Below are 27,308 nucleotides of genomic sequence, written 5' to 3' on the forward strand. Positions count from 1 at the left end.
ATTGGACCAGGAATCACAATACTCTGAAACTGAAGCATTAGTTAAGTCATTATTTACACCTGTGCTTTTCATACTGTGAAATGTCAGATTGTCCCCTGTGAAAAAAGTCTGTGGTACTATTGAGAACAAGAGAACAATGTTTAAAACAAGGAGTCTGTTTTGAGTTGCCGTTTTGGAGATTTTGCAGCATTATTATGTTTATCTTACATCTAAAAATAATGCATGCATTAAAATTAAGCACGGAAAGATCAATAAATTGGAAATAAAATGATTTTGGCTCATTTGAAAAAGGTTGATTTTACAGTTTTGAACAGCTGGATGTGGCTCAACTTATAAGCATGAAGAAACATGTATTCATCGTTATAATGCTGTTTATAGTAAAGTATAATTTAAGAAAAGGGTAACTCCCACAAATGACTCCATCTAAGTTTTCATTTTGACTACATTTAGATTGTTGTGGGGTGAGAGTGGGGACCACACCCACATTTACACATGATGCAAATCTCCAGACAAACGAGCTCTGAGACGGCAGGCTCATGCACAAACGAAACCAGCCACAAACAATGAAACCATAAAACCATAGTTAATAGTCCATATAGAAATGCATGTTGGTCTTAATCAGGTGAGGCCTTGATGGAGCCTTGACTTCTTATCACACATTCAATACCAACTAGAGTCTCTAAAACATGCAGCGACGGGCAGACTGCGCGCTGCTTTATCAAAATAATTGTATGTTGTGGCATGTGACACTCGTCCAGTGAATCAGGGTCAACACCGGGGGCGGCTGGCCAGTAGAGGGTCACCATGAAAGGATGAAATATATGTGTGACCTAAAATTTAGCCAATCAGTGTCCTCAAACAGAACATTTGGCCCTGAGCGTGCACGTCCTCGTTGGGGCGAGACAAGACCGCAGACTTTGGGAGAAGCTTCTTGGGACGGGGACATCAGGGCTCATGATATGGGGCGCCGTTTGCACTAAAATCTAAAATATGCGCAGTTTTGGTACATTTAGCATTATCGTATGAATAAAAAAAGCAGGACAATATTCACTTGTCACTCTTTGAAACATTTAGAGACAAAATCATGTAAATACATGCAACAACTTTTTCAAGTACAATGTTTGGCACTAACACAAAGTTGTTAAATAATATAAATATTTAATCTAATTGTTAATGTTAAATGTAAATGTTAAATCTAAATGTAAATGTTAAATCTAAATCTAAATATTAAATCTAAATGTAAATGTTGAATGTAAATCTAAATGTTAAATGTAAATGTCAAATCTAAATGTTGAGTTTAAATGTCAGACATGACTTTTATTGTCTGAAAAAGTTTTTAAAAAAAAATATAATGACGGTCACTGAAGGTCAATACAGAAGGACTCATTGTCAACAGAGGACTCCGATCGCATTTCCTCTGTAAACTAAATTAGGTAGTATGAATCTCACGAGGGCTGTAAGGAATAAAGTTATTTTTGTTATTGATCATTCTACCAATTATTATTATTTGTTGAAGGTATAAGAAGTTAGAATATAGTAAAAATACATATGCATAATTTTCCAGAACCTAAGGGATGTCTTTTTTAGGTTCAATTAAAATTTAAAACGCAAAGATATTCCGTTTACTCTCTAATAATGCAAAGAAAAGCAAACTAGTATATTTAGAAAGACAGACAGCACATCTTTTGAATTTTTCTTTGAAGAAAATTTGAAAAGCCGCTAATTTGAGGCAAATCCCAAATATAATTCAGTACTACATCACACAAACATTTGCTTTAACTGTCATTTATTGTTACGTTTCAGGTTCCCGCGACGATGATCACAGCACAACACAGACCGACCCCGATATTTTAGAGGAAAAAAGTTGATGCGTTCGTTGTATGTCGTTAACTCTACTGTGAGAAAAAAAGAAGTACAGTACTGAACTTGGCGAGCTGTACACGCGTGCATTGGCAAAAAACACTCTATTCAGTTTATCCAACACCGTACAGCCGTGAGGCGTTCACAAGCAGAGAAGAGCCGCTGTCCCTCTGGTCCTTTGTCTTGAAACACAGAAAAAAGTGCAAAAGTACATTGAACAGTTCAGAAATCTTAAAATCACCACACAACAACTATAGTAGAAGCAACTGATGTTACAGTACTGAGTGATGGAATACGACCTGATGAGTCTTTAACTGTACAACCAACGGTTACAAGTGCTCATATCGAAAGCACACGCAGCAGCAAGGTTGTTTTTGAGTAACCTGGACTCCATTGAAACTGTGGTGAGTTGCCAAAGACGAGTCTGGAAACACCCTGCTGCCAGCGGGCTGGGCACAGAACTCCCAGCAGTCCCAGATTGGCCATTTGCACACACCGCGGTCATCACAGTGGCTCCACAGTGGCTCCACAGTGGCCGGCTGTTGTTACAACACAAGTCGGAGGTGAAAACATCACGTTTGTGAGTCCAGGGAAGGGAAGGTGAAAACACAGAGTTTACATTTAGTGTTGTTGGCTTTACTTTAATGGATCCCGCCAGTTGTAACTCCTCAGGGTCGCTAAGGCATTGAATCACGATTAGTTCCAAAATAAGTCCAGAAAATCCGGATGAATGCAGGCGTATACAGGAAATGAAATGTGCTGTTGTATCAGAGTTTAACCGACTGAACCGTCGTCTTACCGAATGCTCAGGTGGGTTGTGATGACAACACTATGAGCATTTATTAACACTATACATACATTCAAGTGGTTTCTAACATGCTGTGATGTAGCAGATCATGAGCATTTAGTTAAGTAATTCTCAACAGATTTAAATGCTGCTACTTTCAGCCACAACACGGTAAAACAAAAGAAAGTAAGAAAATAAAATAAGTCTTCATAGGAGAATGTATTTACTGTAAAAATAAAATATATATACCGCGTACAACTACGTTACAACCATTTATCAAAGACGCTCCTGAAACGGCACACACAGATGAAATGCTGCTGTGATCCGTCCGTGTTGAGGCCTTTCAGACGGAGGCTCCCACACAGAAACATGTGCACAGTCCAATGAATTTGTTCCTTCCAGGACATCGTCCGTTTGTTTGTTTATTTGATGTCGATGCACGTCTGTTCCTGGATTTCCAGTTCTACTCACTACTCTTCCATTTGAGCCCTATGACATTCAGCTGAAGGTTGATGGTTTTATTTACTGTAAATGCAGTAGGTGGAGTATCGCTTCACGCCCCCCCCCTCTCCCCCCACATCACGGTGCAGTTGAGGACTCCTCGTCAGTGGCGTCGAGGGAGCGCCCCTGGAGGAGAGAAGAGAAGAGCGTCTGCTGCACGACATCGGACAAAAGGTGGTAGAGGGATAGAAGTGAGAAAGAAGCAGAAACAGAGTCACAGGAGCACATGGTTCCATTCATTCCCTTCGTAGCCAGTAGCCAGCCATCCCTGCCTGAGATGCCGTAGGTTCAGGCCCCCTTCTACCTCCTCGTTTACCAATTAGTTTGGGTATAAAGGCTGCACCCAACGACACTGCAGGAGCACGCGGTGCCTTTCCGTGTCGGAGTCCAGGTGGACAAGCCATGGAGCTGGTACGTGGTGTTATCCGTGTTCTCAAAATAAGGAGTTGGCCATTGGCGACACATTCGTGCCCCAGACCCAGTGCCCCAGGGAGGCCCCAACCAGGTGGAAGGTGATTGAACATGTGAGGAAGAACGCAATGTTTATCTGCTTCAATTATGAAGTAACTACAGTGGTGTGCAAACCGGACAAAAATCGAGGATAAAATGCAAACTGGGCATGGGTAAGTGCTCTCACACACACACACACACACACAGAGTGAGCTACCTCTTCCTGCTCATCCTCAGAGTCGTCATCACTGACTACCGGTTTGGCTCTGCTGCGTCCTGGTCGCCTGCTGCGTCCCTTCCCTCGGTCGCCACCTTTGTCCTTCTTTGCCAGACGGATCTTCATTTTCACCGAGCGAGCTGCAGACACGCACACACAGACACACACACACACACACACACACAAATCATGATTACAGTAGAGAAATAAAACCGCATCTTAGTACCAACCGTCCTCTATCGCTCTCTTCACTTGCAAGCTTACATTCAGACTCCGATCCTTCCTCCAGCTCCTCTTCCTCTTCCTCGCTCTCCTCGCCCTCACTTTCGTCCTCCTTCTCCACCTTCTGCCTCAGACTGGTAAACACGGATTGGAGGACTATGGAGTCTTCATATATCTGCCCACATGGAAGAAAACAACTGATTACTATCAAGATCAAGTGCATGGAGTTAACATCAATGCTCTCGGGGACCACAATTCATGTGTGATTGTTCCATTTGATGATGGGGGCGGAGCGGGAGACAAAAACATGTCATCTGCCACCCACAGTACAGATGTCTGCGAGGTCAATGATGCATTTATTCATAAGACGGATGTGCAGTAACAGATTGAAAGGGACAGTTTGCCCGGATACACACATCTTTTGTCTTAAGTGCGGTGCTTTTCATCAGTCTGGATTGTTTTGGTGTGAGTTCCAGACGTTAAGATGTCCTTCTCTTCATTATCATTAGACGATATGGCACTCTGGAGAAGTTAATCCAAGGACCTTGTTAAGAGCAGTAAGATGTGGGAACTATGGTTGAAAGAAAGTAGTTGTGTATACACAGATTCATATATATATATAATGTATATTCAAAACTAGTTAACACCAGTACCGGTTAATATACAGCATGTAGTACACTGGCTCCTTGTGAAGCACACGTACCGTATTTTCGCGACTATACGGCGCACTGAATTACAAGGCGCACCTTCAATAAATCGCCAATTTTAGAACTATTTTCATATATAGAGCGCACCGGATCACAAGGCGCATAGAAGTAACTGCAGTAAAACGTTTGACTGGGGCTGCGTTATGCATCCACTAGATCGGGCTGTGCTAAATCAAACGTTATTAAGCGTTCTGAAAACTCTTCACTCCCATGGAAACGTTGTTCAACGTTAATGTGGATATTAACAATATCTCTGAACCTCCAACTTTCGTTCTTGATTAATGAAAACATTCTTGGCAAATGCTTTGGTGCATCTTGCACCGAGAGGCAGCGCTGGAACAGACGGTGGACCGTCAGCGCGATCCCGACATCCAACTACGAGCTTTAATATACTGTAGCGACTCTCGCTAATGAACCTCTGGACAATGTGCTTATCTTCTGGTTTTATTGTGGAGAAACAGGCTACTGTCGGCCGTAGCCTACGCCGAACAAAAACACACCATCGCTCTCCAAAACAACAACAATTCCCGCGTCCCCATAGGTGGCACTAAGATGAGTGACGTCACATTGTGCGCCCTTCACTGAACATCCCAAAACTCTGTAAAGTGCAACGCCGCTCCAGAACATGAAAACACAGTCCGTTACAATACGCTGTTGGAGCTGGAATTACCGCGGCTGCTGGCACCAGACTTTCCCTCCAATGGATCCTCGTTAACCAGTATGGATCAACCAATTGAGCCATATATACGGCGCTCCGGATTACAAGGCGCACGTGCCGTTTTTTTAGAAAAGAAAGGATTTTAAGTGCGCCTTATAGTCGCGAAAATACGGTACACACTATCGTGACGGGGACAGCAGGCGAGAGTGAAGTCTGTCTCACCAGCGATCCCTCCAGGTTGAAGGTCTGAGCGTTTTGGAAGAGCAGCATGACGTCTCTCTCCAGATCGCCCAGAGTGCGGTAACGATGACCCCGAATCCTCTCCTACGGCGAAGATACACAACGTTCAACTCTTACTACACAAGGGAACGTCACACTTGATGTTTATCTGTTGACATTTTCTCAATGGTTGTTGTTGTTGTTCTCGTTTGGCTCAACCTTTACTGTTTCAGTGACTGTTTTTTCTAATGTAACCTTGATCTTCCTGAAGTCCACAGGCTTGCGGATCAGTTCGTAGTACTCCGGCAGCTCCTTTCGAGACGGCAGCTGGATGAAAACCTCGCTCAGCTGACGCCCACTGGTGCTGCAGGGATCGGCATCGTCAGGATGAGAAAAACAATCCTTTAACAACAGCTGATTGAATTAATTAATTAATTACATGACTTGGGTACATCATAGCCCAGGATTTTGACAATGGTGGTATGAACGTTTTCTCAGAATTCTTTAATTTCTGGACAGAGCCAAAACATATGAGAGTGATTTACACTTACTGCCCCACAATTCCTCCAACATGGTTGAGTGATAGACAGGCACTTGTTTGGGGGGGTAACAAAGAATCTGATTACATTTTTCCAACAGTGTTCCCTCCACATTCGCGAGTATGTTGAGGATTGTTGTGTCCTCCAAATATTTAACCATTCATCCTTTGTGATATTCCCTCCGAGTTCTTATTCCCATTTTAATTTTACATAACATGTTGTTTTTCCTAAGTTTTCCATCAGGTGTTGATATGATTCTGTATTAATTTGAGTTGTAAACCCCCATTATAGTTGTAATTATTCCATTGCTACCTTGATTCATTTTATTCTGCATTTTCCCGTCAAAGAAATCCCTTAATTGTAGATATCTGAAGTGGTCTTGGTTATTTAGTGTGTATTTATCTTTCAACTCCTGGAAGCTTACCACACTTGATGTACACATTGAGCTACCTGTCTTTATACTTGATGACGGCGTCCACGATCTTCCTCATCTTCTTTGTGACTGTGAGGGGGTTGGGGGAGACTTTCTCAGCAGGCGGTCGCCCCCTCTTCCTCTGCCTCTTTCCATCCTCGTCCCCTCGGCCTCGTCCCCCCGAGGAAGAGGAGGGGCCGGGGACATCCGGGTCGCGGTCCCGCTTTCTCTTCCGGGTCGTCTTCTTGTGACGCACCTCGTCCTCGATCTCGTCCAGCGTCCCCTCCTCTATCGCCTGCACGGGAAACACAGACCGCACGATTAAAACAAACTTTAAAAAGGTCACAAAATGGGGAGTCAACCTTTTTCATTTTGTATTTGCCTCGTCACCTTGAGCCACTGCTTCTCTGTCAGAGAGTCGCTGTAGTCCACCTCCTTCCGCTGCCGGGATCCACGTCCAAACATTTTCTCCTCCTCCTCCTCGCAGGTCAGCCGCTCAACCTCGGCGTCGTCCTTCATGATCCAGGTGGGCAGCTCGTCCTCCTCCATCAGGCGAGGTTTTCGCCGAGGGTTACGGGCCTCCTCGCGACGGCGGTCCAGGTCCATACGCTGAGGGGGGAGGGAGGGAGAGAGAGAGAGAGAGAGGAAGAAATGCAAAAAGGCAACAAAACAAACAAGTCGGGAGAGGAGTTGTGTGTGTAACGAGCTGCACGTTATCATCCAAACACTGACCATGAACTGTTCAAACTCCTCTTCGCTCCTGGCAATCATCTGGTTGACCGTCTCGTCGTCTGGCACCTCGTCCTCCTCCTGAACCCAGCAGGGAGACATTAGCGAGCAGAGCATAAGCAAGCTCGACCCTCTAAAAACACGCTGTGTTTCCGGTGCACGCACGCACGCACATTGATGCGTAGACACACTTCCTGACCCCAGCCCTCGTCCTGCTCCTCGTGCTCCAGGATGGCCTGAAGGAAGGCCCTGCGCTCGTGGCTGGAGGACTTCTGGTCAAACATGCCGGCCTGAATGACCTTTTGGTCCACGTTCAGTTTGTATTTGGCAGCGGCCAGGATTTTCTCTTCAACGCTGTTGACGGTGCAGAGACGCAGCACGCGGACCTCATTCTGCTGCCCGATGCGGTGGGCTCTGTCCTGAGCCTGCAGGTCCTGCAGGAGGACAGACGGATACTTCAGCATTACTGCATTACAGGAAAGAAAGTGCTGAAGTAAGTCAAGTAAATGCAATGGTTGTATTACATTATAATCTTTTTACAACACATTATAATCACTGTTATAATGCATTATAATGTGTTTTAAGATATTTTAAGTGGTCATTGTTTTCTTTAAGGAAAGTAAAACTATTGTTTACAAAGTTTTGTGTGTTGATATAGATTTAAAATAAGGATTAAACTGTTTTACTGAACTTAAATTAAACAATGACCACTCAAAGTTACTGATTATCACATTAAATGCTAACAACAGTGATAGCAATACATAAAAATATTATAATATATATTATTATGTGTAAGTTTCTGTGTTTATGTCTATTTAAGACTCCTACATCTTAAAACAAGTTGCATTAATTAAACAGTGTCTTTTGTATATTCAAATAAAAGTGCATCACACCTGATGTGGGTTCCAGTCAGAGTCAAAAATAACCACGGTGTCAGCCGACTGCAAGTTGAGGCCGAGGCCTCCAGCTCTTGTGCTCAGGAGGAAGATGAAGTACTCTGACCCCGGTTCATTGAATGTCTTCAGCAACATTCCTCTATCCTCAGCTTTCGTAGTGCCTGAGATGTGAAGAAGGAAAGCACATTACGGAATTACCAAACAAGCAGCAAAGTGTTACCAAAGGAAAAAAACAAGGAATATAAAGTTCACAACCAAGTACGGCAAACCGTCTCACCATCCAGACGCAGATACTTGAAGCTGCGATAGGCAAAGTAGTCCTCCATGATGGTCATGAGCGTGGTCATCTGACAGAAGAGCAGCACTTTGTGGTTCGTGGCTCGCAGCTTCGGCAGGATTCGATCCAACACCTCAAACTTCCCTGATGCCCGGTACAGGTCGAGGCTGTCGTAAAGGGAGGTGGTCGTGGTAACAAGGGTGGAAGCGTGTGTGTGTCAGTGTGTGTGTGTGTGTGTGTGTTCTTGCCCTAAAGAAGAATTAGCACTTACCCCTGAACTATCCCACCAGAGAATCCTAAATGTTCAGAGAAAGACTCCTGCAAAAGCAATCAAACATGTCTTCTGTAATTCAGTCTAATCCTTTTGAGATGTGTGGGAAAAAAAATGTCTGCATCCAGGTTAGTGTGCTTATTGGATGGTTTTAGTGATCTTGCTGGCCCATATGGGGATCAGAGGGTCCAACCTCCTGAGAGACTCGATGCTTTTGCATCACACTCCTCCGTAGTACCTCTATTTGCTGGAACATGTACGGGTGGTTACAGATCTTCCTCAGCTGCATGATGGTGTTCATCAGGGTCTTTGTGCCTCCTTTACCCTGGTAGAAATGTACAGCTCATAAATCACAATGTTATTGAATCATTCAACCTTGATTCATTTATCCTCACTCTAGGCTTCTAGTATAGCATTAGATATTTAAAAGTGAGAATCAAAATTAAACCTCAGCATTTGCAAAAATCAAACCAATAAAGATCTATTTATTTTTCATTGTGAACATTCACTAAAACTTTATGTCAAATAGGAAATGTAAGTCTATTCTCAAATGAAAGCCGAACATCTACTATACTAATCTGTCTTAACAAACCTTTAGGTGTGAGCTTATAAAACATTGAGCTTTTGCTTTAATGTGAATTGAAAAAAAAGAAATTTTGTGCAATTACAGTTTACAGAATGGAAAACTTTTTTGAATCGGGGAAGAAAACGATGGTCTTGGACCCATAGACTCCCAAAAAAACTGAGAATAGAGTTATTGGGGTGTTATAAGGATTCTTGAGCTTGAGTGCATGTCTTCACCTTCTTGTCCTTCTCTGATCCATCAGTGAGCAGGACCCCTTTGGCCTGCATGTGTCTGTACAGCACCCTCTGAAGAGACGACATGTCGCACTTGATCACGTACTCCACCTGAGGGAGAAGAGAAGCAGGGGCAATGAAGAGGTTTACTGGCATTTTAATCGTAAAATACTTTCTTCCCCGTCCTGTGGGAGATGATCTGGACTAATATGTGCTCTTCTCTTCCCATGGGTTAGTATATTAGTTTGCTAAAATATGTAAAACATGCCTTCTCTGGAAGCTGAGCCTCCACCTCCTTCTTTAGTCTGCGCAGCAGGAAGGGCCGAAGTACTTTGTGGAGACGACGAATAATCAAGATGGTCTCCTCTTCATTGAGGTCCACCTGCAAAGTAAAAGAGACAGACACTTGAATAGAAAGCACCGTCTGACAAACGAGACGTGGCCACCACAGAGCACGTCTCTCCACCTTTTCTCCCGTCATGGCGAACGGGGCGTTGAACCACTGCTCGAAGGTGCTGCAGCTCTTGAAGATGGTCGGCAGGAGGAAGTTCAGCAACGCCCAGAGCTCGGGGAGTTTGTTCTGCAGCGGCGTGCCTGTCAGCAGCACCCGCCGCGGGGCCAGGTAGTGGGTGTTCAGGACCTGGGTCAGCTTGCAGTGGTGGTTCTTCATGCGGTGGCCCTCGTCCACGATCATGTACTTCCAACGGATCTGTTGGGTTGGAGGAGAGGGCGGGAGCACGTTTGGATAAAGCGGCTGTCCTGCTCTCTCGTTGCATCCAAATCAACCAGAAGCAGCAAGTGCTCAGGAGGAAAGATCTCTCGTCCTCTCTGTCCTCATGAGCCGCGCCGGCTCCTGGGCCGAGCCAGAGGTCCTCGGCTGAACTACAACACCCACCTTTGAGCAGTCTGGAGGCCTATATGACTACATGAGAGCATAGCAGCACGACGGCCACAGAGGACAGTGGGGAGACGCGGTATACAGGCGGTGTCAGTGTGGCAGCACCTAGGAGAGAGCACTGACACGCAGCATAGGGGCGGTCAGCTTGGCCAGGATGAAACAATTTTAGACTTTTGGGGGATTTAGGGAGTGGGAGACGACAAACGAAAAAAGAAAAAAACACACACACACACACGCATCGAAACCTCAAGCAAAGTAAAATGATTGACAAGCAGGAATGAAACCGTGACTTGCGTCGTGTGTTTGTGCGTCCTTTCGCTCGGTTGTTTGCACATCTGTTCTCACCTTGGCCAGTACTTGTTTGTCCTTGATGATGTACTCGTAGGTGGTGAGTAAAACGTTGAACTTGCCACTGCGAAGCTGGGGGACGAAGGCTCGTCTGGCAGCAGGAGACCCCTGAAAGCATCAAAGTAAACTTGTATATATTAAAAAGAAACGTATAGCAATTCATAATGTTTTACAATTAAAGCTACACTACAATAATAAGTGCTGTAAGAACCCACCTTGTAGGACACTTTCACCACCGTCGGTGCCCACTTGTCAAACTCATACACCCAGTTAGAGAGGGTTCTGTCAATGACAGACAGCTCTGTTGTCATCCAGCTATTTCATTCTGAACAATACACAATCCTCTCTGTCTTTTCTTCTGCAAAACAAAGAGGTTACACTAACGAGAGGGGCACAATGATGAGGGACGGCCCATTGAGTCGCTTGTGCTCCATGAGGTACGTGATCAGGGCGATGGTCTGGATGGTTTTTCCCAAACCCATCTCGTCCGCCAGGATCCCATTCAGGTTGTTGTTGTAGAGGGAAACCAGCCACTCCAGACCTTTAATCTGACCGACACAGAGGGGACAGTCAGGCCAATCGTTTCCCTCGCTGGTCAAATTCCTAAAGATCAAACACTTCTTTGTGCTAGTGAGCGTGATCACGTGATTGGATTGGATTGTGCTTTGTTCACCTGGTACTGTTTGAGTTGTCCATTTATTAACAAACTGGACTGTTTCTCCACCTTCTCCGTCACGGCGTGAGCCACAGAATAATACGACTGGAGGCCCCGGGCGAACGCCGCGCCGCTGTATTCGTCATCCACGTCCTGCTTAGCGTTCCTGCAGAGGACACGACCAGACCGTTCAATCATTTTCTAAAGACCTGATGAGCGTGTGATTGGTGTAGTTCACGGTGGCACGGGAAGTTATTTCAGTGTAATACTCCGTGAAGTCACTCACTCGAGGATGTGCCGGACGTCCACCTCGGACACATCTTCGCTGTCAGGGTCTGCAATCTTCTTCTTTTCCTCCACCTGAGTAGCTGTTGGCTGGGGCTCCTCCTCTTCCTCCTGCCAGACAGCTTGTCAGGGGCCGGTAGCAGTGAAAAAGTGAAACTGGCTCCATGTCAACATGTCGTTTAAAACCACCCACCTCCTCGTCTTCCTCCTCCTCCTCGCTGTCTTCACTGTCTGAGCGAGGAGCCACCTCATAACTGGACAAAATACGGGCATACTCAAATCAAGTCGACCGGCGGCCCCCTTTCTCTGCACATTAAGTCTCTCTTGTGCACGTTATTGTATGGAATGTTGCACAAATTAAATAATCAAAACCGGCTAAGGAAAATAGTAGCCATGCCAGCAGCCCTGTGAGGCCATACTGTTCATGATATTTTACCTGAATACTGAAAGGCGTCACCACAGATACATAATTCTTCCTGTCTATGCCTTGAATTTGATGGCAATTCGTCCGTTGCGAAGATTCAGTGTTTCTATCGAGCTGGGATGGCAATGAGGAGAAAATCTACAGATGATATCTAGTGTCGTACCATGATATCGATGTATTGCAGGCGTTGACGCGCCCACAGACGCGCACATTCTCACCCACCAACCACTCCTCCCCTCTGCAGCTGCTCTCACCCGGGGTTCATCTCCAGCCAGGTGTCCAGCTGTCCGGCTTTGGGAGCGTCCACTCCTGTCAGGATGTTCCCACTGTCCACGTGGATGACCTTCACAGGGAGGTCACTCATCTGACTCGTCTCATCCAGAGGCTGCAGGGGACCAAGCGGGTTATCTTTTGGACAGGGCTAGTGTCATTGGGCTGGGTTTGAATGGTGGCTGGATGCAAAGAGGCAAAGCTTCAAATGGTGTGTTAAATTAAGGATCAACACAATATCCAACTTAACTTGTGTGTGTATATATATCTATATATAGGTGTATATAGTTAGATACATACATACAGTGGTGCAAAAAAGTATTTTGTCAGCCACCAATTGTGCAAGTTCCCCCACTTAAAAAGATGACAGATGCCTGTCATTTTCATCATAAGTAAACCTCAACTATGAGAGACAAAATGAGGAGAAAAAATCCAGAAGATCATATTGTCTGATTTTTTAAGAATTTATTTGCAAATTATGGTGGAAAATAAGTATTTGGTCACCTACAAACAAGCAAGATTTCTGGCTCTCACAGACCTGTAACTTCTTCTTTAAGAGGCTCCTCTGTCCTCCACTCGTTACCTGTATTAATGGCACCAGTTTTAACTCGTTATCAGTATAAAAGACACCTGTCCACAACCTTAAACAGTCACACTCCAAACTCACCTATGGCCAAGACCAAAGAGCTGTCGAAGGACACCAGAAACAAAGTTGTAGACCTGCACCGGGCTGGGAAGACTGAATCTCTAATCAGTAAGCAGTTAGGTGTGAAGAAATCAACAGTGGGAGCAATTATTAGAAAATGGAAGACCTACAAGACCACTGATAATCTCCCTCGATCTGGGGCTCCACGCAAGATCTCACCCCGTGGGGTCAAAATGATCACAAGAACGGTGAGCAAGAATCCCAGAACCACACGGGAGGACCTAGTGAATGACCTGCTGAGAGCTGGGACCAAGGTAACAAAGCCTACCATCAGTAACACACTACGCCACCAGGGACTCAAATCCTGCAGTGCCAGACGTGTCCCCCTGCTTAAACCAGTCCATCTCCAGGCCCGTCTGAAGTTTGCTAGAGAACATTTGGATGATCCAGAGGAGGATTGGGAGAATGTCCTATGGTCAGATGAAACCAAAGTAGAACTTTTTGGTAAAAACGCAACTTGTCGTGTTTGGAGGAAGAAGAATGCAGAGTTGCATCCAAAGAACACCATACCTACTGTGAAGCATGGGGGTGGAAACGTCCTGCTTTGGGGACCAGGACGATGGATCCGTGTGAAGGAGAGAATGAATGGGGCCATGTATCGTGATATTTTGAGTGAAAACCTCCTTCCATCAGCAAGGGCACTGAAGATGAAACGTGGCTGGGTCTTTCAGCATGACAATGATCCCAAACACACTGCCCGGGCAACAAAGGAGTGGCTTCGTAAAAAGCATTTCAAGGTCCTGGAGTGGCCTAGCCAGTCTCCAGATCTAAACCTCATAGAAAATCTCTGGAGGGAGTTGAAAGTCCGTGTTGCCCAACAACAGCCCCAAAACATCACTGCTCTAGAAGTGATCTGCATGGAGGAATGGGCCAAAATACCAGCAACTGTGTGTGAGAACCTGGTGAAGACTTATAGAAAACGTTTGACCTCTGTCATTGCCAACAAAGGGTATAAAACAAAGTATTGATATGGACTTTTGTTTTTGACCAAATACTTATTTTCCACCATAATTTGCAAATAAATTCTTAAAAAATCAGACAATATGATCTTCTGGATTTTTTCTCCTTATTTTGTCTCTCATAGTTGAGGTTTACTTATGATGAAAATGACAGGCATCTATCATCTTTTTAAGTGGGGGAACTTGCACAATTGGTGGCTGACTAAATACTTTTTTGCCCCACTGTACATAAACACATCAAATGAGTTACTCCGCTTTAGCTACTTCCTTGTTACTGGAATGGATACACATTATGATGCTACCATTAGAGCCGTGCATCTGCTCACCTCTCCATCAGGACCCAGGGCAGCAGTCTGAGCCTCAGCGATCTCCAACTGCAAGACACGAGGAAGCGGAGCACTCACCACAGAGAACCCCACACAACTCAAAGTCACTCGGGACCACAACGACCACAGCTCCTCGTTTTCTATACCTTCCTCTTTTTCTTCTTCTTCTTCTTTTTCTCCTTGAGGGCCTGCACCGCTTTGTGAGCTCGCACCAGCTCGGTGAGGTTGGCGACGTACTCGTCGGTTTGCTGCAGCAGGTAGGCCAGGCGCTTGTCCTTCTTCTGGTCAATCAGTTTACGATAACCCTCCTCATCCTCAGCCTGCGGGGGGGGGGGGGGGAGACACACACGCACATGCACGGTATGTGTAGTTGCATGGAAGTGTGTGACGTTCCTGCTGCTGGGACTGTAGCCCGTGGCTTCTCCTCACCATGAGCCTCCTCATCCGCTCTTTCTCGATGCGCTCGTTTTCTTTCTTCTGCTCTCGCTCGGTGTTGGCGTGGTAGGTCGCCACCGCTTTGGTCAGTTTCTGCATTCGGCCTGTGATGGAGCGGTGGTACTCTTTGAAGTCTTTGGCGTGCTGCAGGATGCTGTTGAGGTACTCCTGAGACACAGGAGAAGAGAGGGGTCATCGAAGAAATGCCACTGTGGATCTCAAAGGTGGCATTGTGTCTGCCGCCCCCCTTTACCTGATGTTTCTGCCGGCGCTTGCGCTCTTGCTCGATCTTCTGCTGTTTCTCCAGTTTCTCTGTGATGCGCGCCTCTCGCAGGGACTGCCGCTTGCTTCGCTTGTAGGCCTTGGCATCGAGGGCGGTCTCCAGAGCGGTGTCACGCCGCATACACACCACCACCTCCTGACGCAGCTGTAACAACACCAAGGGAGGCCACTGAAAAACCCCGATAAAAGATGGGACGTGGCAAAGGTTGAAAAGGTGAAGATGTGCTCACCTGTCTCTGGAAGTTCAGCAGCCGGAGGGCTTTGAGCTCTATAGTGGCTTTGGTACGTAGATCGCCAGCCAGAGAGCCCGGCAGGTTCTCCAGCTCCGCAATACGATGACTGATACGAGCCTGTAACCTGAGGTTGTAACCTGTTTTTGTGAATTATTTTCGGCTTGTTTTTTTTAAACTTTTTTTGAGTACATATGGTAGACAGAATACTAGAAGAAGAAAAAAAGAAGTCACAATTCAACCCTTCAGATTAAGTCATTTTCCGCTTGGGATTGGAGAAAGTGTGAACCCCCTAGCGTACCTGAACTCCCTCTCCTGCAGTATCTCCACTGGGTCCAGGCCGCAGGGTTTCTGAATGGGGGTAATGCGGTTCTGCTTGGCGTGGTAAGGCATCATGGGAGTAGGCTGTGCTGGCTGGCCGGGGGACTGAGTCTGTGGGGGTATCACTGGGGAGGCAGCGGGGGGAACTGAGGGCGGGGCCGGAGAGGGCCGACCAGCCGGCTGAGGGGGGATAAGCTTTTGGGGTGCGTTGGAGGGGGCTGCTGCGTTCACCATGGGACCTGGAGGGAAGTGGAGCGAGACAATGAAGGAAAGGTTAAATATATAGAAAATGAATTATCTTCATGAATTATCTCCCTATAATTCTGTTTTTAGTAAAGTTCAAGCAACACGTGGACCACAAGATGCTGAAACCTAAAATATTGTACAATATAAGTATTTAAGGCTTGAAGGTAACCTGGAGGGCTATGGACCACTTGTGGCCTTATGGAGCAATGTTTCTAAGAGTTACAACATGTGTAATATGCACAATCAAGGGGCCGTAAACGAGGACATATACGCCGTTGGTTTTGACTCTATTTCATAAAGACACCAGAAAAGCTATTAATGCACCAACTAAGACAGGGAAGAAGTAGATTGTTAGCAAATAAACATGCTTTGCAATCCATTAAAAATACTATTCATAATGCCAGAAAAATATTTGTTCTATCCCAATACTATTATGTCAAGCGCACTGTGCCAGAAATAGCAGCATGGTTAAATTTTGAAAAATGTAATCCTGTATCTGATCTTCTTGCTCTTCTGACCGCATATATTGGCACAATAACAGATTGTTTCAGATCTAACTATACTACTTTTCTTACCCTGGATTCCCAGAGTCATAACTGGTCTCCCATCAGCAGCACATACCTTCAGGCCAGGACTTCGGGGGTCCGTTAGGGTTTTGTCCCTGCATCCCAGCTGCACCTGATGGGCATGGAGGAGGCATGTTGGGACCCATCATTCCTATAGAAACAAATATGTTCTTATCAATGTGATAATGTCGACGCATTGACAACTGAAAATATAAAAAGATACAATTTCAAAGGGGTTACTTTGGTGGTAATGCGCACAGACCGCAGGACCTATAGCTTGCTATTCCACACTTTTCCCGTTGATGCTCACCATGAACGCGACTGTAGCCTGAGCCCATCGGCACTGGTCCTGGTCCTGCTGGCAAACCCATCGGCCCGCCTCCAGGAGCCAGGCTGGGCATGGGCTGCTGCTGCATCCCGGGCATCGGCCTCTTCCCTTGGACAGCCATCTGGAGGTGGTCTGGCAGGGGCTGTCCCCGGGCCAGCATCTTATAAGCCATGATCTGGGCCCTGAGTTGGTGAAGCTGGTTCTGGTTGAATGGAGTAGGGCCCGCAAGACCTCCAGGGCACGGATTGCCACCAGGTTCAAGGCCAGAAACGGCTGGTCCCAGGCCTGGGCCGCAGCTGCCCGGGGGGCCGGGCCGGTTGTTGGGACCCAGGGTGTGTTGATCGCCAGCGGGACCGTCTAAAGGTGCAGAGGCCGAGCCGGGACCACCAGAGGAGGAAGAGGAGGAGGAGGATGGCATAAGAGGTCCAGACGGGGGGCCATTTGAAGGGACAGGGCTGGAGTGGTCAGAGCCACCCAATGGAGAGTGGTAACCTGGAAGGACAAATGGGACCTTTTGTCAGACTATGAACTATCGCAGTAAAAGCACACAGCAATGCTTTTGATATTGAATGAAGGAGGCACAACTTGTTAATGAATCTGTTTCCCTATTTCAAGTCTTAATGCTAAGATGAGCAACAGGCCGCGGGCGAGTGTAGCATCGCTCTTCTCAAATAAATCGTAGCAGATCAGCGAATAAGCGGATTACCCAAAATGATTTAAATATCCCTATCTTGCAGCATAGTCGGATGAATAATGAATCATTTCCTCACGCTATTCCAATCCCAACAGATTGTTGTTGGTGTTTCATAATGAAGCTGATTTACAGTGCTGAGTCTTGTTCTACTTCCTGAGCCCCTTCCTTATTGAAACGGGTTTGACCCAACGGCTCATACCGTCTTGCTACAACAGAGACACTCCCTATGAGCCGGCCAGCCCACATGACTGCACAACGTGTCTTGCACAATGCTGGGAAGGATGAAATTGTGTAAGCCACGTCTACGTCGGGCACCTACCTTGCGAGTGTTGATCTAGAGGGCTGGGTGGGGGGCCCATGCCACTGTGCCCGCCCTGTCTCATAGACAGTGCCTTCATCTGACTGAAGCGGCCCTCCTCCCCCATGCTCTTCTCATGCAGGCTCTCCATGGACTGTGGGAGAAATCAAACTGGGTTGAAATGAAACCATCGTCCTGGTAGTTTCATCTGAGAACATCATAATAGGGAAAAGCTGTGTTCGTTGTGATGGAGTGGAGTCATGAGGGAAATTTATATTAGAAGAGTCAGTGGCAGCTGGCTAATAGAGGGAAATGGGGCATAATACAGTATATATTATATTATACTGAATTGCCTGTGAACATGACAAAAAAAGATTGTGTTATTTATGCATAAATCAACCTGGGATGTTTGCTAAAATTGATTTGATTTCCCCACCTAGAACATTTTGCACCAGCCGCCACTGGTCACATACACAGACATAGTCCGTGGATTATGTGAATGTGATGTTTTCGTTCCTTAATATGCCAAAATCCCATTACATTTTCTGGAAATTCCATTTAAAAATAACTGTTCACACGCCACCGTAAGTGGATTTACGGAGTTGGTAGATCTCAGCGAGACACGGGAGGTCTTTATGTCCTTACTTTGTGCAGAGGGTGCATGCTGTCCTGGCTGTATCCAGTGGGCCCTGGCTGGGAGTGTCCAGAGGAGGGAGGGCCAGGGCCCATCATACTGTGAGAGGAGCCCGGGGAGGGCCCGGAGCTGGGGCCCAGCATTGCCCCAGGTGAGGGACCCCGACCAGGGGAAGGACCAGGGCGAGAGGTGCCCCCCATGGGGGGATCTGGTGTTGCCATGGCCCTGATCTCCTGCTCCTCGGTGAGCAGCAGGGACCTGAGAGATGACAGAGAGAAGGACAAGATTGGTCTTTGCAAAAACAGTTGATCTAAATTAGCTTTCATTTTGGGGTTTCATGAGGCAAAGCAGGTATCTGCACAATTATGCAGCCTCACTGCAGTTCTGTAAAATTATTCAATGATCTTTGCAAGAAATGGGTGAATCTTATCCAACGTGTCAGATGAAGACTCTCCATTCCCTGGCTAAGCAGCAGCAGATCACCCGGGCCGGCTGCAGGATCTACCCCTTGCACTTATACTGAACACGGTGGGGGGGGGGGGGGGCAATCACAGTGGGGGAGTTCTGGGTGGCGTGGGCTCATGTGCATCATTTGCACATGTGCCCACGCCACCCAGGGTTCTGGGTGGCGTGGGCTCATGTGCATCATTTGCACATGTGCCCACGCCACCCAGAACACCCCCCCGCCTTAAATATAAAGATGGGGAATGGCGGAGAGCGCTTGTGCGACTGACCTACCCGCATGAACAGGACAGGCGGCGCCGGGTGAATGTCTGCGCTCCCGAGTTGCTATTTGTGGGGGATGAAAAAGACGACGCAGCGGTTGACGCAGTCAGCCGCTCACCCTCTTCGTAACGTGCCTTCGAGCGTTGATTTGTCTCACTGCCGCGGCGCGAGCGCCCCCTCTTCTATGACCGAATGTCTAGTCACGGCTGTGCGCCAGTGCGCATGCGTGAGCGGCTACGGTAAGGCTGTGTTTTGTAGTGTGTACGGTATGTGTGTGTGTGTGTGTGTGTGTGTGTGTGTGTGTAAATGGAGAAGATTCATTTAGCTATACACAAATATAGGTCTTAACACACACCTTCAGTGATAAGAGGATATGTTGTTGGGACTGTTGTAAAAAAAAAAAAGAAAAAAAAAAAAGACTGTGCCTAGTAACAGTTACTATTGTAGAAAATATATGACAAAGCACAAAAAGATGCAGTACTATCAATAAAATCATTCTTCAAATATTACCAGCTAAAATGAATAATTCAGAAATGCTACAGGATGTTATTAGTTTTTAACATGGAAATATATTAAGATTCCTGAGGAGTTGCTGACTATGCCAAAATACATGTTTTTATTTTGTTCTATACAGGAGGATTTTCACAGAACCAAAATAAAAATACATTTACTACCCAGCAATGAGTGGCAGCTAGCTGACATAACCCACTCCCCCGTTGATGCATTGCAAAGACAACATGCAGGGGTAATTTAGTGGACAATGGACTCTTCAAAACATAAATAATGTAAGGTGCATGTGTTACTATGCCCCTTAAAATAGTTTCCATAACCTGTTTACAAGCTTTTATTTTATGTTGGTTGGTAATTTTATTATTGAATGCATACATCATTGCACACTAATCAACTGATTGTATTCTGAAGAAAAAAAAATAGCTTAATTTACCTTTTGGACTAAAACAGTAAAAAATAACTACACATGTGTCAGATGGTTGTCACGGACAAAGACGGGTTCATATTTCACCCGTGTATTCACTTTATGTTTTAGAGCTCCAACATCCCCAGTTGAAATCAAAGTGAACAAAATAAATGAACAATATCACATGACAGGTTAGCTTCACAGGTTGAATGGTGGACGACCAGTTTCCTGTGCTTTGCGACCTACAACGACACTGAAGGAGTAACATTCTGAAGACAAAACATTGGATATTGTTTCAGCGTTAACAGTCAGTGCTTCTTCTGCAGCAGTCATGTGGGGACCAAACAGTGAGTCTCTTTAAAACCTGCTAATCTAGAGTATGCAACGCAAGTAAAAGGTGATTTCAGTGCTTGAAGTTTAATCAGGACAACAAATTAAAGAACAGTAGTAGAGCAACTTGCAGTAGCAGCTTTCACGTAGAAAAGGGACAAACCAAACACAAATGACAACGCAACAAACGCACCACTCAGCTTGAGCTGGTCTTGTTCACTGCAGAACGTTGTAGTAGTGAAACCCAGAACCTGAACTCAAGTGGAAAAAGGTCTTTGCAGCTATATCCAGCGCACTTAAAAATCCAGTTTCATGGTACAAGGGGAAGACACACATCTCCAGCTGCAGGAAGGATTTCTCTCACCCCGACCGTGGAGCTCGGGTAAGTCTTCAGAGCAGATTCCTGGAATTGTTACCTTTTCAATAATGGAGCGCCAAAGCATGGAGGGGAACAAGGCCCGGGTCATTTTTGTAATAACCAGGCCCGACAGTAACACTAGAATGAATTTACATCTGCTCAAGATGCTCTTGGAAGAATTATGAAACCTCTGAGCAAGAGACTCTCCAATATGTCAGTACACTTATTCAAGACTAGCAAGAGGAGCTAAATTCACCAAAACACTCACACATGCAAAGACATCATAAACCCGATAAATAAATTGAAGATTATAAACACGCTCAACAGGTGGTGTATCATACAAGTCGATAACATTATTAGGCACCACTCACCCTCATAACGGACCCGTGAGCTCAAATCCAACCAATCAAAACTATTTTGGGGATCAAAAATACTTCAAGTAGATGGAACATTCTCGACAATCAACCAAATTGAAAAGTAAAAATATGCTCCAGTCACTACCCATGAAGTTAGCTTATAATACCCATCCACGCTAAACGGGTAGTAACAGAAGAAAGTTTTTTTTATTTTTCTGTTGGACAGCGAAGGCGATAAAGCACTAAAGTGTCATGTCCACCTTCGCAGCCAGCAACAGAATCAAGTAATTCCCTTTGAAAGGAAATGGGGTGTCCTCTTCTGCCCCCTACTGGGGAGCGCTAGTAGATCACCCTCCGAGGCGCCTCACAGGAAGACAAACTCGTCACTGCTTCTTCGGTTGTTATCCATGCTCAGGTTACCGGGGGGCAGAATGTGGGCTGCAGGGCCCACGTGGTTGCTGCTGTGACCTTCAAGTCCGTAATCCTGACCCTGGCCCTCTACGAAGGTAAAGATGGGGTACTTCTCTTTTGAGGACGACAGGGCCTGGGGGAAGAGAAAGAATCTAGTCAACAAAGAGGTCTCAGAATGCGTCGGAGTCGCCACAAGAGTCATGTAAAGAGCACAAATATCTGTGTTTTGAGACTAAATTGAACAGAACTGAAATCACGGATTCATTTCCATTCTGGACGAATCTTACTTCCGTTACTAGTCTTCAAATTACTCATTTAATGTGTGACATAAAGTAGAATAATCTAAACATATTAAATGACAGGAGAATTCAAATTCACATTTTTTCAATCCCATCCGGTTGCTAACAGTTACCACCAAACAGTTGTATAGTGACATTATAATAATAATCCTACATTGTACAGCACATTTCCTTCAGCCCTTTGAGCTCAAACAAATAATGCAAAAAGCCACGTTTACAACCCTCCCCGCACTATTCACTGTCCCACGGGCTATCGATCCGACTTCAGCTCAATAGGCTTCAGGTGAGCCACACGGATTGGCTGGCTGAATGAATGTCTGAGTGAATTTGATGTCCAAGATGATTTGATGTCTGACAGCTACACATTATAATATATATTATAACTCCGGTTGGATCACTTTGTAGGATACAGTAGATTGGGTCATGCATTGATCTCTTAGGGCCGAACTCGTCGATCTCTTCCTGCGCATCCTTTATCACAGAAGGAGGTTGTGCTATGATATTTAGAGACAGGTAGTGGCAGGAGGGTGTAAAAAAACTCACCACACTAACAGCAGAACAAAGTGACTCAAAGTCCTTCTTGTTTTTGGCATAAAAGCCGATGGTGCAGCTGGGATCCATGCGGGTGAAGGGCATCTTCTTGGGAGAGCTACAGTGAAAGGACTACAGAGCGACAGACAGGGAACATGGAATAAAAAGGTCATGGCGAGTTCGTGACGGGTCACGTTATATCTATTGCCTGTCAAAACATTATTCAGCAAAGTCACATGGTCCAAGAAGTTCAATAGGATCGGCTAAAAGGCCAGACAGACTGATGTGAGAGGGGTTTATGACATATTTAAACATTTATAGAGATGAAGACTGTGAAACCAACCTCTAGTGAGAAGTTGACCTGAGAAACATCCACCACAGGCTGGCAGTAGTGCGGGTCCAGATACAGCAGCTGCTCATCTAACAGACACAAAGAAGAATCCAAGTGCTGTATTAAAGTATTAAATCCCATCTGTGAGGTGGCCAGGAAGCGCTGACGGCTCATGAATACGAGCGCTTTCAATATTTTATCTTTTTTTTTTTTTTTTTTTAAAGTACATTGAGCCCAAACGTCCTTTGAAATGAGTTAGATAATGCCAACAAAAACAAATAGTCAGGAGTTTAAAAAAAGGTACTAATGGGATTTTCTGAAACACGGTTTGGTTTCTTGGAAGTTCTCACTCCTTCTTTTGTGTGAACGGTTGAAGGTTTTCAGATTCATTGTTCCAGGAAGGGCAAATCAATGACTACCATGAAGGAAGAGTTTGTTGCTCGACCAGGTTCAAGCCGGTCATGTGCAGCGGTCACATTTTTCTTCTTCCATCTGACTCCAGGGACACAGCTTTGAGGAAGACAGCTCTTCACAACGTAAATAGGAAATACTCCGAAGTTTTTAACAAGCCTCCGTTCAATCAACAATGAGCAAACGGCTGAAGGAGGCCGACGCTGCATAGAGGGCCCGGAGCCATTATTGCTGTACTGTGGGAAATGTTGAAGCACACTATTGGTCTGAGGAATTAAACTCTTAAGAGTGTATGAGCTTAAAGAATATTATGACAATGTTATTGGTCTTATAGCAAGCTGTCCCCTTCATGTGACCTCACCAAGACAAAGATTGTTGCCTTGGGAAAGAGGCTCAGCGCGTTGAACGTTACATAAATAGGTCACGGAATCACACGGCTACAGTCAATGGTTGTGCGCTCAGCCGTACAGCAACTGACTCACAGTGCACAGTCCTTATTGGGCCAGACGTTGACGTGACACGAACATGAGACAACCAGCGGAGACAGGAGCTCTGTGGCGCCGTGACTGCATCACGTTTACAAACAACACCAAGTACCTTCCTCGGAGAACACAAACTATATTGTTTCGTAAATGATTCCTTTAAAACAAGAGAAAGCTCTCACCTTGGAAGCCAACGAAGTAAAGGGAGTGCTTCGGTTTGCCCCCAATGATTCCAATGCAACAATCCAGCTTCAGGATGTTCTGCAAAAGAACACAGATGTTTTCGATAACAGGTCAGAGACATCGAGCTAGGCAACGCGGTTCTTTGGGAGACATTACTCCAGTGGGCACAGAGTGGTCTGTGGGCGGTGGGGGTGAACGCAGACCATTCAGACCTTGACACATTCGATGTAGGACGGGTTGAGGGCCTCCCCTCCCAGCCGCACGGGCACCAGTATGATGATGGACTTCCAGGCTTGGCTGAACGGGTCAGAGGGAGTCTGGCCTAGTGACAGGTCACATAGATGCACCACGTCCTCTTTGTACACTGCAGGGCACAGAAACGTGACGAGTCAAAACAGGTCCCTCACAGGGGACATATAGGATTGGATATATGGTGTGGCAATCTCACCTGTACAATCCTGAGCCACATATACAGCCAGGTTGTGAAGCACAGAGGTTTTGGCTACCGCTTTCCTGACACAAAAAACCCAAATGAATCATAATTCCTTGCAGTGCAAAAAAACCCAACAACTCTTCCTCCATCTTTACCTTAGAATATGTGCCACTATAGAGGGGCCGTACCAGTCACCAGCTTTCTTCCCTGAACCTTTGCCAATTTCTACCAGCTGGTGAAGCCCAAAAGGTGCTGGCGGCAGATCCCCAAACCAGGTGAGCAGTTTGTGGTGGATGGGCTCCGCCTGCCTGTCACGCACGGACTCCGGTCTCTTCCTCTGGCTGCATTTTGGTGCCTGATAACTAGTCAGCGACTTTTCTGGGGTGTTGGACCCTCGTGGAGAGCCAAAGGAGGGGATGGGGACTCCTCCAGCCCGGGCTGGGGAACGTGGTCTGAACACCTCAAAGTCCACTTCGGTTAGCTGCTGAACATCTGGCCAAGCCCAATCTGAAGGATACAAAAAAGGCCAGGCTAAAACATCTGGGGAATGTGTTTACATAAAGCCTTTCTATTTAAGATCAGAGTAGACATAGTTTGATGTCAAACTGATAAACATGGTCACAATGAATGAAGAAAAATAGAAAAAAAAGACAGATGGAGAGCAGAAAACACAAATGAGTAAAACTGAGTCACTAATAACATGCAGGAAATATGAAATGTAGTAAAACCAACCTCTGGGCATCAGATGGACCAGGAGCCCTTGAGCCAGCAGCATCTGTCCACTGCGCAGCATACAGCCCCAGCCACAGTCTGTGGTCCAGGTGGAGCCCTCCAGCTGAGGGAACTCTCTCCTGTAGGTCAACCAGATCCTGGACACAAAAGCCAAACGAAAGCGCTCCACCTCGTCTGGGAAGAGGTGATAGGGTGGAGGAGGGTGGAGGACAAGAGGGAGGAAACAAAAGAGAAACTTTTGTCGATTCAAGCGTCTTATGAATTGGATCTCATGTTTATCTAAAAAGAGAAAAATCCATTTAGAGGGCTGTGCAATCACAGGGGAACGTTTTCTTCTGTTTAAAGGTAAACTGATTAGTGTTCAGACGTGAACCCAGATATCATTTAAAGGAACAAGGTTTCAACCAGCGTTTAAACACACATCCCCACAAAACATTGAGTCTCTTTTTAGAGAGGAAATACAGCATCTGCTGACAATCACTTTTGCCCTCTTAGAAAGAGATCTATCTTGAGATTTTAAAAATACGTTTCTGTATTTGGAGCTTACCTTCATTGTTGAGCAGGTAGGAGTGTCCTAGGACAGTGACTGGCGATATCTTGTTGAAGGATGTTTTAGACTTAACAGTCCAACCTGGAGAAAGCGGAGCAGGTTAGATACTGCAGAGATTACTATTGGCCAATTAACAACAAAGACAAGCGAGTACAAACCATATTTGACGTTGTTCCACGCCGTCATCAGTTTGGCTTTCAGTTTGTCCATCTCGTCGGGCTCTCCGGTGGCCTCTCTGCCGGGATCTGGAGCCTGTGCTGGCCGGGGACCGAAGCTGCCCTGCCGCTCCAGGGGCTGCTGCTGCTGCTGCCGCCGGGTCTCCACCAGCTCGTCCTGCATCACCCCCCCTACGTACTGCACCGCGCTGGGGGAAACGGAGTTCATGCCTCTGAGCCCTCACAGCCGGACGCTGCAGCGTCTCATCGCAACACAGAACTGATGGGGGAGAAAGTGATGATCGTTACGGTCCGTCAACCTCAGATAAGACGGACGTGCGGATGGTCGTCCCGAGGTTTCCTCCATCATCCCTTGTTGAATTTGTTGGTGCGAAAAGTGAAGATCCTTTTTTTTTAAACTAGTTACATTGTTGGAGCTGTACATGGAGTGTACAGCTGTAGGCCAAAAGCAAGTCCTCACTTCCTAAAAAATGAACAATTGTTCCGTCGTCAGTGCACACGGAAATCATCTGTCTTCAACTTCCAGTTTCACAATACACAACAGGAAAGTACCAGTGACTTTTCCACACCGACTGGCAGTTTCAGCTGGGAACACAACACTAATGGGAACAATTATGTCAGGTGACTAGCCTTTGATTACAGGCATGGCGGGGGAATTGAGTGACTGTTAAAGTCATCTGATAATGGTGGTTGTCCTCATGTCTCAGTGCAGATCAATACCTAAAGCAGTTAACGTTACTGACCTCAGGACAGGAACGTCCCGGTCACGGTCTGACCAGCTGGGGACGAGGACAGCGGGTCTATTTCGTTGGTCCCGTGATGTCAATGCGATACAATATCATGGTACTGTTCGTCTCTTAACACATTATCTGAGGCAAGCCTATTAGTCATGGGACCGCCGTGGGTTCGCGTTAACCTCTCCATTTACGCACGGCTAGCGCTAATTCACATCAGAGTACCGACAAAATGGCAAACAACTGGCGTTACGTACCTGCTGTAAAACACGGCTATGAAGGTCGACGCCTTGTGGTAACCTGACTCATTCCTGCGATTTCCTCGGTCTTCGTCCACGACTGGAGTCTTCCTCACAAATAAATGTGACGGAAATGTACCAGCGTGCCTAAGCGAAGCTACGTTGAGTGTTTCAATACGCTAGCGCCCGGCGTTAGCTACCTAGCATTCAAGCCGGACGGACCAAATATATTAATCCTTTCAAAATAAAATAGCAGTAATAAACGCATTCCTTCATTTAGCAAACAAGCTCCTATGTGCACTCCGAGTTGAAGATAATCCAGTACGCAGTGGCCTTTGATCTCCTGACCAGCCACCGCATTAGCGTCTCTCTTTGACAGCAGCGGTCATTTACTTCCTGTTGTCCTTTCCTGACACAAGGCCATTGGTTGAAGTGAGCACGGTGGGAAAGCTGATTGGATCGCCATAGTCACATGACTGTACGTTTAATATTCATTTAATATATATAATATATATATATATATATAATATATATATATATATATAAATATATATATATATATTATATATATATATATATATATATATATATATATATGCTTGGACATGAAGGTTTAATTCTGACTATTTATTGTATCATCTCTTTATTATTATGAAGCCAAA

General features: G+C 45.8%; 2 protein-coding genes across 5 annotated transcripts; both read right to left on the minus strand.

The window, feature by feature from the left end:
- Positions 1-1,819: 1,819 nt before the first annotated feature.
- On the minus strand, positions 1,820-19,385 carry LOC119218471 (transcription activator BRG1). Of its 4 annotated transcripts, none has more exons than XM_062564790.1 (34): positions 19,187-19,385; positions 18,460-18,706; positions 17,836-17,968; positions 16,805-17,314; positions 16,550-16,606; positions 15,663-15,921; positions 15,362-15,488; positions 15,103-15,276; positions 14,844-15,017; positions 14,561-14,734; positions 14,415-14,462; positions 12,408-12,538; positions 11,923-11,983; positions 11,731-11,840; positions 11,463-11,610; positions 11,174-11,337; positions 11,005-11,071; positions 10,787-10,897; positions 10,010-10,252; positions 9,812-9,925; positions 9,547-9,654; positions 8,984-9,070; positions 8,746-8,792; positions 8,475-8,641; positions 8,195-8,358; positions 7,475-7,735; positions 7,305-7,382; positions 6,963-7,181; positions 6,611-6,867; positions 5,877-5,985; positions 5,625-5,726; positions 4,080-4,212; positions 3,816-3,955; positions 1,820-3,301 (listed from the first exon to the last, which is right to left on the minus strand). In XM_062564790.1, exons 2-34 carry the CDS (start codon positions 18,667-18,669, stop codon positions 3,227-3,229), a joined length of 4,962 nt encoding a protein of 1,653 aa, XP_062420774.1. In that variant the 5' UTR covers positions 18,670-18,706; positions 19,187-19,385; the 3' UTR covers positions 1,820-3,226. The 4 variants fall into 4 exon arrangements, with proteins under 4 accessions (XP_062420774.1, XP_037328835.2, XP_037328834.2 ...); XM_037472938.2 differs by having other exon boundaries at positions 1,820-3,274; positions 16,550-16,645; XM_037472937.2 differs by having other exon boundaries at positions 1,820-3,298; positions 16,550-16,645.
- Positions 19,386-19,767: 382 nt separating this feature from the next.
- On the minus strand, positions 19,768-27,044 carry atg4da (autophagy related 4D, cysteine peptidase a). Its single transcript, XM_037472940.2, has 11 exons — positions 26,665-27,044; positions 25,656-25,932; positions 25,495-25,578; positions 24,948-25,121; positions 24,371-24,722; positions 24,231-24,295; positions 23,995-24,146; positions 23,782-23,860; positions 22,719-22,795; positions 22,388-22,507; positions 19,768-21,678 (listed from the first exon to the last, which is right to left on the minus strand). Exons 2-11 carry the CDS (start codon positions 25,879-25,881, stop codon positions 21,499-21,501), a joined length of 1,509 nt encoding a protein of 502 aa, XP_037328837.2. The 5' UTR covers positions 25,882-25,932; positions 26,665-27,044; the 3' UTR covers positions 19,768-21,498.
- Positions 27,045-27,308: the final 264 nt, after the last annotated feature.

The sequence above is a fragment of the Pungitius pungitius genome, chromosome 9, assembly GCF_949316345.1.
Source record: "Pungitius pungitius chromosome 9, fPunPun2.1, whole genome shotgun sequence".
Taxonomy (NCBI): Eukaryota; Metazoa; Chordata; class Actinopteri; order Perciformes; family Gasterosteidae; genus Pungitius; species Pungitius pungitius.